The following is a 13,055-nucleotide window of genomic DNA, read 5'->3' as shown; positions in this document are numbered from 1 at the left end:
AACTTGCCTTCAACTGGTTCATTAAAAATTATTTTGGGTATAAATATAAATATTTATATATACATGTGTGTCAATTAGATAAATATATATATACATATACACGAACATATACAGGGAGGGAGAGTGTAAATGATGTAGAAAATGGGTAAAATGTTAATGTGTCTGAATAAACAGTACACAGGTGTTTTTTGTACTATGCTTTTTTTAAAATTAATTTTTATTTGAGTATAGTTGCTTTACAATGTTGTGTTGCTTTCTACTGTACAGCAAAATGAATCAGTTATACGTATATATATCCCCTCTTTTATAGATTTCCTTCCCATTTAGGTCACCAGAGTGCGTTAAGTAGAGTTCCCTGTGCTGTACAGTATGTTCTCATTATTTACCTATTTTATACATAGTATCAGTAATGTATATGTGTCAATCCCAATCTCCCAATTCCTCCACCCCTCCTTGGTATCCATACATTTGTTCTCTACATCTGTGTCTCTATTTCTGCTTTGCAAATAAGATCATCTATACCATTTTTCTAGATTCCACATATATGTGTTAATAGATGATATTTGTTTTTCTCTTTCTGACTTCACTCTGTATGACACTCTCTAGGTACATCCACATCTCTACAAATGACCCAGTTTCATTCCTTTTTATGGCTGAGTAATATTCCATTGCATATATGTGCCACATCTTCTTTATCCATTCCTCTGTTGATGGACATTTAGTTTGCTTCCATGTCCTGGCTATTGTAAATAGTGCTGCAATGAATATTGGGGTGCATGTTGTACTAGTCTTATTCTTTAAATTTTCTGTAAGTATCAGTTATTTCCAAATAAAAGTTTAAAAGTTAAATGCAGTCACTTATGTTAATGTAATGGCTTCATTATTGTTTTTAAGTGAATTTATGAATATATGTTTAAAGTTTGCCTCGATTTTATTTCTAATAAAGTAAAGTAAACATTAATAGATCTAATCCACATAAACAAAAGCTTCGGGGGGGGGGGTCCTTGATAATTTTTAAGAGTGTTAAGGGGTTCTGAGACCACAGAGTTTGAGGACCATTGGCATAAACTGTGTGGGTGGTTAGGTAGGTGCCCCCCTCATTCTCTTAAGGCTGTTTTATGACACTAGTTAATGAGAGCAGATTTGGTAGATGCCACTTATGAATATTATAATCTTAACCTCTCTCTGCCTTAGTTTTTGCACTTGTAAAGTAGGGATAATAACATTGCCTATCTTAGAGGGCTATTGTAAGGTTTAAATCATTTCCTCTATGTACAGGCTTTCAATAAGGACCACACTCTACAGTACTGTTCTTATTGGCAACGTATATTTCTGTGGTGTTCTTGCCTCTCTCTGCCATTTATTTTGTGTTTTGGCTAGTGATTTTGGTTATAATTATGTGCATATGAACTACTACAAAGAAACCAAGAAGAGTATCAGATGGTTTTTTAAATGCAAGTTTACAGTAGTCTGTGCCCCTTCAAGGAAATGGTTAGGGAAACAGAGCAGGGTGGAGATGAGCAAGCAGTTTGGTGTTTGGGGAGTTCTTGGTATATGGAAAAGCATCATACATCTAGGAAGTTGGATTAAAAATTGTGGGAAGAGTATTTGATAGAAAATATGACTGGACAGGGAACACTTTGTTGTTAGGGATAAACTGGGATTAACCCTATTTAGCACTGGTTCCATTGGCATTCCACTTGCCAGATAGGTATCCTTTGCTTAAATGTGTATGTCTATATTGGCATATTTAAGTTGTTGTAACAGTATATACCTAGGGTAGGGATAAGAAAGAATACTATTGTTTTGTGCCATTTTTACTGTTTTCCCCAGCAAAAGTCTAAATTCAGCTTTGTTTTATACCTCATTCTATCAAGCTTCAAGCCAATAAAAAATAATTATATTGTTGAACTATTGTGTTCACCTAATTCCAAATTCAAATGATGACTTTTTTTAAAAAAAAAAAAGAAACCAAAGGATAAGTAAATGTGAAGGCTTTATGTCATTTTGATATGCTGTTTATTGTCATTTAATCTCTTTTGCTAAATGCTGTGGTTTATTTTTCTATTTTTTTTTAATAGATCATCAGAAACTGGAAAGGGAAGCTAGAATCTGCCGTCTTTTGAAGCACCCCAATATTGGTAAGAAAATGTTTTCAATATATTTTAAATATTAACTAAAATTTTGCATCATGTAATTTTACCATAATTTAAAAAATATTAATTTAATAAACTAGAATATTTGCAATTAACAAATAGGTTCCTAACTTTTGATCTTGTTACATTTGTTTCTTCAAAGTTTTTAAAAAGTTTTTCAGAAGGTAGCAGTTCTTTCATACAAACACTTTAAAAATAATATAAGCTATTACTAGTTGAATAGTGGTTTTATGTATCTTTAAGGATTGTTCAGCTGCTGCTACTGAAGTACAGAGGGACAGAACTTAGGCCATTATATTAGTCACCTAAGTTACTTTTCACCTATCCTGTAAAATGTTTACCTCATAATCATTGATACTATTCAAGAAACTAGTAAAATTGTTTAGAATATTATCCCTCATGAATATAATGGCATGATAATGTTCAAAACTGAAAAATATTGATGAATATAAAACAAATGCAAGAAAGAAACAGAGGAAAGAAGAAGCTATATTCTGTGACAATAGTTTTATTTTCAAAAAATGTTACCGTCCCACCTCTGTCAGTTCTACTGTCAGCCAAAGTATTTCTGACATGCACGGTATGAGAGAGGGAGTAATCATGCAGTAGAATTAGCAAAATCATTCACTGAAATGGTTTATATTTCTCTATTTTTATGTATAGGGCCATTCAGTGTCTATTCCTTCCTTGAAGTTTTTAGTATCCTGCATTTTGTGGGTTACTTAAATAGACACTAACAAGTAAATCAGATGCATTAACAAACTAGCAGCTGTCTAATAAGAGCCTTCTGGTTTAGAGAGAAAACAAAACAACCTCTGAAATGTAAATATACCTTTTTGTAAGTATTTTACCCTGATAAAAGCCTATGGCATTTCTTGGTTGGCTGTATTATTTTCCTAGGGCTGCCATAACAAAGTACCACACACTGGGTAGCTTAAATAGAGAAATGCATTTTCTCATAATTCTGGAAACAAGAAGTCTGAGGTCAAGGTGTAGGGAGGGTTGGTTTCTTCTGAGACCTCTCTCCTTGTCTTGTAGGTGGCCATCTTTTCCTTGTGTTTTTACATGGTCTTCCTTCTGTATGATGTCTCTTTTTTAATTTCTTCTTCGTGTAAGGGCACTAATCATATTGGATTAGGGTCCATTCTAATGACCTCATTTTAACTTAACTACTCTTTTAAAGACCCTAGCTCCAAATATAGTCCCACGCTGAGGTACTGGGAGTTAGGTTTTTAACATGAATTTTGGAGGGACACAATTCAGCCCATAATATTGGCTAAAGAGAAATTATACAATAATGACCCACTATAGTTCAAAGAGTGCTTTCCTTGCTCAGGTTTAAGATAAAATGCAATCTTAGTTTACTGAACTTGTTATTCTTATGAAGCGGAGTTTTTTTTTGCTTGTTCGTTTTGTTTTTAATCAGGATCCTTCTATGAAACTCAATTTTTTTTTATATATAAATTTATTTTATTTATTTTTGGCTGCGTTGGGTCTTCATTGCTGTGCACGGGCTTTCTTTAGCTGTGGTGAGTGGGGGCTACTCTTTGTTGTAGTGTGCAGGGTTCTCACTTTGGTGGCTTCTCTTGTGGAGCGTGGGCTCTAGGTGTGTGGGCTTCAGTAGTTGTGGCTTGTGGGCTCTAGAGCGCAGGCTCAGTAGTTGTGGTGCACAGGCTTAGTTGCTCTGCAGCATGTGGGATCTTCCTGGACCAGGGCTCGAACCCATGTCCCCTGCATTGGCAGGTGGATTCTTAACCACTGCGCCACCAGGGAAGGCCCGACAAGACAAAATGTAAAAGCTATTCTTTAAATTGTAGAAAAAGAATCAGGACAGGACATTTACGGGATGATGGATTCTAAGATCAGATGAACCCTCAGGTGGGCATGTGTATTTTAAACAACCAATGCTCATAACTTATTTTAATAGAGTATATTTAGGAATACCAATTTAGAGTTTGGAGATAACTTTTGGAAGTGCAATTTAGAGTTCAATTATAACACTATTTCTAGCATTTTATAATGCTTGCTGTGGTTTAGTTTGATAGAAAAATTGTCACTTTAGAAAAGGTAGTGCTATATTCTCATTATTTTTAAGTTTGAAAATAGGCATTTGTTTTCTTTAAAAATGCTCCAAAGGTAGAAGCGTTTGCTCTTTGAATTTGATTTATAGTGCATCTGCTTAACAAAAACAACCTCATCTCTGACGAACTTGCCATGGAGTGATGACTGTGTCAGGTTACTGTTTGATATGTTAATTTTGTTGATTATTTAGTTTAAAAGGCTAATGGACTGTTGAAGGAAAGGAAATAGATATATACAGTAATATGACTTGAATTCTTCTGTTAAAATATCTTTTCACATTTTGTATTTCTGTGGTCATTTACAATATGTTGTCTATGAAATGACAGAAAAATTATTTGGTAGGATTTTGTTCACACTATTGAAGTTCAGTAGTTCACTGTTCAAAGATTACTTTCAATTTTCAGTAACAGGTATACTGTGTAAGAGTTTTAACCAAAGGCTTAGAATAAGAAGAAAAATTTCTATAGCCTACAAAATTACTCTCCAAAGAAGATGGCAGTAATTTTTGTGAATCCATTATTTTGATGTATAGGAAATCTTGTCTTTCATTCATTCTGTTCAGAAAATGAATAATTGTACTTACAAATATTTAATTGGAATCTTACATTATGTAAACAGTTCCCCTGTAGAGATATTCACAATTATAATTCCCTTGAGTATCAGTGGTTTTGAATATTCAGATGAATTTGGGTTGGATTACTTGTAAAAAAAAAAAAAGAACAGTGTTTTGTATTAAGAGCAAAACTCTTACTTTAAAATCAAAGGGGTGAAACAGTATTTTATATTTTGATTAGCTCTGAAAATAACTTTAAAAATATTATTAAAAGATACTGATTTAATTTCTTCCTGTCCATTATTTTTTCTTCTAATTTCTTAATCATTACATGAGATTTTTACATCAACATTTGATTTTAGAATTAAAAAGTTATACCAGTTTAGATACACATAAAATGAAACAAGATGAGCAAAATAAAATATATATGATTTGTGATTTCCAATGATTAGCATTAAGCACTGATTGAGTTGAACAGTGCTAACTCTGTTGCAGTTAAAATACTGAAAGACTACAGAGATGAATGAGACATAGTCCTTAACCACAAGGAGTTTACAGTTTAGGAGGGCAGATTGTGATGTATGAAACTAAAATACAAAGTGGTTACATCCTATAATGAAACTCTTACTGGGTGCCATGAGAGCACTAAGGAATAAACCAAGAAGTTTAACTGAAATATGTTGGGTAATGAACAGAATTTTGCCATAAAGGAGTATGGATTGGACTCGATAGCATTATGGAAAGAACATCAAAAGGAAAGATCAGATATAAACGTCCTTGTCACACTTGAAGAATGATAGAAAATCTGGAGTGATTGGAGTATAATTTGTGTGTTGGCCATCAAGTTTGATTGGGAGTAATAGTGGAGAGTCTTGACTTTCTGTGTCAAGGAATTTTATCGCTAATCTGTAGAAATAGGAAATTATTAAAGATTAATTTAGTTGACACACATGATTATATCAGTTTCCCCGAAAGACAAATTTGGTAATAATAAGCATAATTGTTCAGAGTCAGGAGAAACTGGTGTTGAAAAAGCATTTAAAAGTCTTTTGAATTAATTTATGTATAAGACGTGATGAGTTCGTAGACTATGGTAATGGGAGCAGAGAAGGCAGAAAGGGCAAAGATACCGGCGACATTGTGAAGGTAGAATCAGACCATCTTGGGCAGCAGTTATATTGTGGTGAGTGGGATAGAAGGAGGTTCCTCTGAGGTGTCTGTTTTGAGTGACTAGAGAAATATTGATTTCTTTAAGAACAGAGAAAACAAGAAAAGAAAGTTGGAAGAAATTAGAAATTTAGTTGAATATGAGAACATGAAATTTTTTTTAAAGATTGGAAAATATCTCTTTTGGGGGACCATGGACAAAAAAAAAAATAGAAATAGCAAACAACACCACCTAAAACCCTGATCATTCACTTTTTGCCAGAAAGTCTAAGTCTCTAACCACTTGGACATTCCTCTTCAGGATGGAAGCGGTTGGCAGTCATTATGATCATCCCTCCTAGACCAGTACTTGACGGCAGCTAGACTCTTGGTTTTGGGTCCTTGTTTATATAGAGGAAGTCTAGATAGTCAGATTCTGCTCAAAGTATCTTCTGAACATGCAAGATAGTCTCTGCGCAAACTCCATCACCTAACTGTGGTTTAGCATTTCTAGGGTGTTCTTTCTCCCATGGTCTCTCAACCAGAGTAAGGCTCACTTCTCACTAGTCTCTCGTGCCTTAGCCAAACATGTATCTTTTCTGACTCAGTACCTTAATTACTTTAATTTGCACGTATCTTATCTGACTTACATGTGGGACACGACATAGAACTCTACAGAATGTGAATACGTATTTTGGAGACACGTCGGGATAGTGAGAGTGGATAAACACATCTAACAGTATGAGGATTGTGAAGGGTGCCAAAGACAAATGATGACAAGTGCCTACTTGTAAAGAGCATGAAACGCCTTTTTTTTTTTTAAGAGCTATAATAACAATAATTTTCTTAGATTATTTTTATTTTCAGTGTACTTTAAGATACATTTTTATATAAAATAGATAAATTTTTTCTAGATAAATAAAAGGAAACTATATTTTGGGGACAAAATATTTGGAATTGTACAAAAAAGCAATATTGACTTTTTTTAACTTTTAACAATAATAGTTCAACTGTGTTGATTTTAGGCAGACTTACATTGACTTTTACTCTTATAAGTACCAAGACTATGTTTTATTAACAGGCTTAATTTTATTGGAGCTATAATTAAGTTTTAATATTGAAGATCAGATGTTTTCTTCAGCCAATTGCCATTCCCCAATTTCTCACTTAAAAGCTGGTAATTCCAGTTATATACTTAAATTTATTTGTTAGGAACTTTCCAACAGAAGAACTCTGATGAAACATGGTTTTCAAATGTCATTCTCATATGTGTAGATTATTCCAGTGACCTTTTCTTTTGATATTCCGTATATAAATCTGCCTTTCAAAATTAAATTACATCTCCTGGTCACTTTTCTAATAATACATTCATAATATGGACAAGAGAAATAAGATAAGGCCATTTTCCCCTACCCAGAAAGCCAAAGAATCAATGATTTATAATCACTGAATTTCAACCTGGGGTGATTTTGTCACCTTCACTGTCTCTTTCTCCTGGGGCAATTTAGCAGTGTGTGTTTTGTTGTCACAACTGAGGGTGCCCATCTGGCATCAGTTGAGTGGAGGCCACAGATGCTGCTAAACGTCCTACAATGCAAAAGACAGCTCCTCACAATAATGAATTATTTGGTCCAACAAGTTAATAGTGCTGAGATTGAAAAACTCTGATTTAAGGTAAGAGTGACAACAATAACAGTAAGACAGATAGCCAGCCTTTACTTGCTGGATCCACGCAATTTCCTTACATTAAAATAATGAGTCAGTGTGTCCCCTTAAATGAAGGACAAGTAGGCAATGACACTTGCATAGACTATCCTGTGAGCAAAAGTTTTTAAAAGACTCCCTTTTAACAAAAAAGTAGAAAAATAAAGAACTAGTTTAAATGTCAACCATAATTAAGAAGAAACACAGATTAGAATTTTGTTTTTTTCTAAGTTGTTCAAAAAGGATATTTATATAATGAAACATTTTTCATTTAAAACAAAGTGAAAACTATGTAAGTCAATATTTAAGTAAAGTAGGAGAATGCCTCCCAAGAATCAGATGGAGATAAAAAGGAAATCATTCTTCAGTGAAATCATTTTATCGTCGTTGTGAATCACTTAGAACAGCGATTCTTACCATTTTTGGATCTTCAGCCTCCTTCAGATAAACTTTTATAGGCTATAGATTCTCTCTCTTCACAAAATTGCATATTGACATCAAATTTTTCATATAGTTTGGAGTACTTACGGAGATCAATAAAGCCTAAATATGGACCTTTGGACCATAGATTTCATATTAAAACAAAATGAACTTATTTTGAAGAAATATAGTGAAATGACCTCTTACTCTTAAATGTGATTCTCATGTTAGTCTTAATGACCTTGTAGTTCATATAAAAAGATCTGCACAGTTCTCTCCACCTCAACTCTCATCTTCATAAAGCATGCATTTTGAGTTGGGGATGTAGTCTGTGGAAGGGAGAAACACTACCCAGTTCACTTGAGAATTAAACCCTCAGACAGGAACTAAGCTAACCTCACATTTATTTATGCCTATTTGTATCTTTACATTATTAATCCCTCCCCAAAGAATTTGTTAAGAAAATAAATAAGATTTTAGATATGCATCTAGCGAAGAGAATAAACTGCTTTTGAAACAATTTGGAAGTATCTAAAGGGAAGCAGAGAAATTGCACTGTAGGCAGAAGCCAACCTAGCGGAGACTGGTGCTGACAGATGCTAATTACAAGCCTTTAAAAATCTGCTCATTAAAACTCAATGCTCAAGTTTTATTAGGTAACCTTGGCAAGCCTGATTCCTTACTTCACGTGCCAAAAGGTAATGAAATTTATTTAAATAAAATAGAATAATTCCGCCTTTTAACTAATTTTGACGGGTCTTGTCCCCAATTAATCTGAATCAGTGATGCATTACTATGATGTAGCAGTTGCAGAGCATCTCCCAATAAAAGGGAAAAACAAATGAAACTCTCTCCTGAGGTCTTCCCATAAACTAGACAGTGTTATTTAATTGTTTGTTTTTTGAGACTAAAGGGAATGTTGTTTCGTAGTTATTTGTTTTTAATTTGGGAACATTTCAGTGTTTCAATAGTGAATTTTAACAAGATTACTCTGGCTGCTGTGCGTCTGACCATGTCTCTCCTCTGCTCAGAAACTGCTCAGTGACTTTCTAGTTAGAAGACAAGCCCTAGAGTCCTCACGATGGCCTGAGACCCTACACAGGGATCACCAGCCACTTTATCTTCCTGATCTTAGATCAGCTCCACTTCTCTCCCCAATACTTGCTCTGCTCCAGACCCTCTGGGCTCCTTGGGTTCCTCAGCTGTGCCCTGTGTTCCCTCTGAGGGTGCTGCTTCTGCCCCAGCAGTTCTGTAGGCTGCTTCCCTCAGGCCTCTCTGCTCACCCATTGCCTCATCCGGAGGCGTCCCCTGCCAGCTCTCATGCCCGCAGCACACTCCCTGCCTTCCTTCCTTGCTTTACTTTTTTGTCTAGCACTTACCATGACACTGTATGCTTAGTTGTTGTTTTGATTATTTTCTACCCACTAGCATATAAAACCCCAGGAAGGCAGGGACTTTGCTTGTTAACTGTTATATCCTTTGTACCTAAAATAGCCTCTGACATAAAGTCTGTGCTCAATAAATAAATGTTGCAGGGATTAAAGAATGCATGGGTGGATATATTTTTAAGTTAAATTTAGATCATCTGAAGGGGAACACACTTCTATTAATATAAGTAGAAGAAAAACATAAATTTTAATTTATGAAATAGTATCAGTGGCTTAGGGCAAGCCCACACCTAAACAAAGACTGTAAAACCAGAGAGCAAACTTAAGGTTTCTGTCTGGTTGGGCAGGTCAACACACCATATGGCAGCATACCTCTTTTTACTGTCTGGTCTTCCTGAATAATCCCCTATCACTTAGTCTGAAATTCCCCATCCTGCAGGAATCTTGACCCACACCCCTCTTGGTGTTGTTTGATATATTTCCCATGCAGCTTGTAGATTCTCAGGCATCCTTGTTGGGAGTGTCAGGGTCTCACTGTTTCTTTTACCTGGCAGACACCTAAAACTGCTAGCTGCTTCCCCATTTTCCTGGGGAGCATTCTAACTATACCCCAGGAAGCAGAACTGTACTATCGATAGAAGTCACCAGTTTCCCCCCCTTGCCAGATCACCCACTTACCTGGTTGGTGATCCTCATTCTTAGACATTTATGGGAGAGCCCTGAATTTGACTACTCCACTCTTCAAAGCAAAAGCCTACTTGTCCGATGAAATTGCCAAACTGATGAGTAAAGAAAGAGGGTTGGTTGTCTCTCTCACTCTTGCTTCTTTAATAGGCTTGTCCTGTCCTCAGTGATTCCTTTGAAGGCCTCTGGGAGCCCTGCCCTGCACAAGGATTGGCAAGCTTTTCCTATAAAGCACCCAACAGGAAGTATTTTAGACTTTGCTAGCCGTGCCTTCTCTCATCCTAACTATTCAACTTTGCCATTGTAGCTCGAAGTAGCCAGAGATCCTTCATAACTGAGTAGGTGTGACTGTGTTCCAATAAAACTTTATTTACAGACACTGAAATCTGAAATTTATTTTTTATATGTCATAAAATATTCTTCTTTTGAGTTTTTTACAACCATTTTAATTTTTTTTTTTTTTTAAGCCTGTTCTCAGTTTACAGACCATTCTAAAGTAGGTATTGAGCTGGATTTGATCTGTGGGCCATAGTTTGCTAAAGCCCTATGCTAGCGTCTAGGAGACCTTCGTTGGTGGGTTATTTGGACCTCAGATATCTGCTGGACTCCCTAATGCTTTCTCTCCTGGGCCTAGGAAACAGCTTCATCTTGATTCCCTGGCCACCTCGTATATTCTGAGTCTCGGAGGACAGAAGCTAAAATATCTGGGTGCAGTAAAGACCTGTGTGGCTTTCCATTTCTGAATTCCTCTAATTCTGGAAAACAGTTTCATTTCAACTCTGGTTTCTGATTTAGTGCTGTTCCGGATTCTAGGTCTAACGTGATATGAAAAGCCTCAACACTGCTGCTCAGTTTCCTTTCAGTCTGGCTGTTGATCTTGCTGTTACCTGTGCTCCTAGTTGACCCTTGACTGGATTTCTTGCCCTGCAGTGAGGTTCTAGATAGTTGCTGTTCACGGATTTCCACCTCATCAGCCAACTACCACACCTAGGTAACCTGTTAATGTTAGGTTTGGTTAAGAGCTGACATCACTCAAAGCTTACCTGTATTCTTTTTTACTTGACAGTTGATCATCTGTTTCAGATTACCTCTGAATTTACACACACAGTGCTATTTCTGAACAATTTTGACCCTGACTTTTTCTCATACTTTTGGATTATATATAACCTAGGCCAGTTTTGTCCTCATTTGGCAGATTTGGTGCCCTCTAAGCTGTGAATCTGACAGGATGTTATTTTTTCTGTTTATTCTAATATTTTTGAGGTGTTTTTCTTTTTGAATCTAATCTTTCCCCCATCCTTCCCAAAATACTCTTAGTCTACTAGGGGCTGTACCTCTTATAAAATGACAGGTAGAATGGCCTCAGTTGAGAGCTTGCCTTTCTTTTTTTTTCTTTTCTTTTTTTTTTTTTTTTGTGGTACGTGGGCCTCTTACTCTTGTGGCCTCTCCCATTGAGGAGCACAGGCTCCGGACACGCAGGCCCAGTGGCCATGGCTCACGGGCCCAGCCGCTCCGCGGCATGTGGGATCTTCCTGGACCAGGGAACGAACCCGTGTCCCCTGCGTCGACAGGCGGACTCTCAACCACTGCGCCACCAGGGAAGCCCTTGCCTTTCTTAATAATAGAAAACCATTCTGACAGTAATGGGTATAATGAACTAATTTTGATATAATAGAGGACAGTTTCTCTGAGAGTACAGAAGAGACCATATTATATTCACCTTCAGTTGCAAAGATCTCATGAGGAAATCCCGTCTCTCCTTTGGACCTATTTGCACTTGTAAAGCTGACCTGGATCCCCTTCAGTACTCTGCTAGGTTAATCAAATGGGGCGCTGTAATATGAGCACTGATGAAGTGTCTGATGTTTCTCAAAGAGGGAGGGTGATGCCACCCTGAACATGTTGGCCATTCAGGTGTAGGAGAAATTTCCCCTGGTGAGGGAAATAAGCAAACCGCACCTAGGCACAGAGTCATTCCAGCAGGTTATCAAGATGGGCAGTGCAAGCTGCCATCAATGGTCAACAATTTTTCTCTGTGTGTCGACAGCTCATCAGAATTCCCTGGCCTCAGAAGACCATCAACACAGTTCCCAGACCCTGTCCTACTGCAGGTGATTGATAGAGCTGACATGGTTCCTGGTTTTTGACTTGTTCTTCCTGGGCCCTGGACCCAAGTCTACACACTTGAAGTCTGGGCTTATGAGCCCCTGGGCATGACTTTGCAGATAGCCCTATTTGTGACCTGAACCTGTGATAACTGGCTCTGGCCTTGACCTTCCATTTTTCCAACTCTCCACATTGTCCCCTGCTCTGTCTCTCCACACTAAGGCTTTTGTCCTTGTTTGGCTTTTCTATCCTGTTTGCCTCTGATGTCCTGGAAGACAAAATTATTCATTTCCATTGAAACATCACAATTTTTAGCAGATATTTGAATACATATAAACTGAAGAAATGTAACTAGTCTACTGAGAAAGATTTTCACTTTTGTGAATTTATTTGATGTTTTGATTAATTACTAGTCCCTGAGTTACATAACATAGAGATAATTCCTGCTCTGTGTGTGTGTGTATGTATATACACAGTTGACCCTTGAACAACTTGGGTTTGAGCTGTGCTGGTCCTCTTATAGATATACTTTTTTTGATAAATATGTACTACAGTACTACACGATCTGAGGTTGCTTGACTGTGCAGATGTGGAACCACAGATATGGAGGGCCAACTGTAAAGTTATACACAAAATTTTGACTGCATGAAGGGTCAGCGTCCCTTACCCCTGTTCAAGGGGTCAAGTTCAAGGGTCAACTGTATATAACTATTATTATTTACATATATATATATATATATATATAGTGATTTCTTGTTCTTAATTTTAAGTTGTAGTATCTCATTTCACAGATATATTTTCACCTTTACCCCTATG

The 13,055-nt window shown here is 36.5% G+C and overlaps 1 protein-coding gene across 39 annotated transcripts in view; it reads left to right on the top strand.

Moving 5' to 3' along the window:
* CAMK2D (calcium/calmodulin dependent protein kinase II delta) overlaps positions 1-13,055 on the top strand; it is a 273,998-nt gene that overhangs the window by 88,680 nt on the left and 172,263 nt on the right. For all 39 annotated transcript variants that reach the window (XM_049708877.1, XM_049708866.1, XM_049708868.1 and 36 more), the window contains one exon: positions 2,082-2,141. In XM_049708877.1, coding sequence (XP_049564834.1) covers positions 2,082-2,141 — 60 coding nt within the window. The remainder of the gene's footprint in view (positions 1-2,081; positions 2,142-13,055) is intronic.

Source organism: Orcinus orca, chromosome 4, assembly GCF_937001465.1.
Source record: "Orcinus orca chromosome 4, mOrcOrc1.1, whole genome shotgun sequence".
Taxonomy (NCBI): Eukaryota; Metazoa; Chordata; class Mammalia; order Artiodactyla; family Delphinidae; genus Orcinus; species Orcinus orca.
The sequence above is the reverse complement of the archived record's forward strand: the minus strand, read 5'-3'. Positions and strand labels throughout refer to the sequence as shown.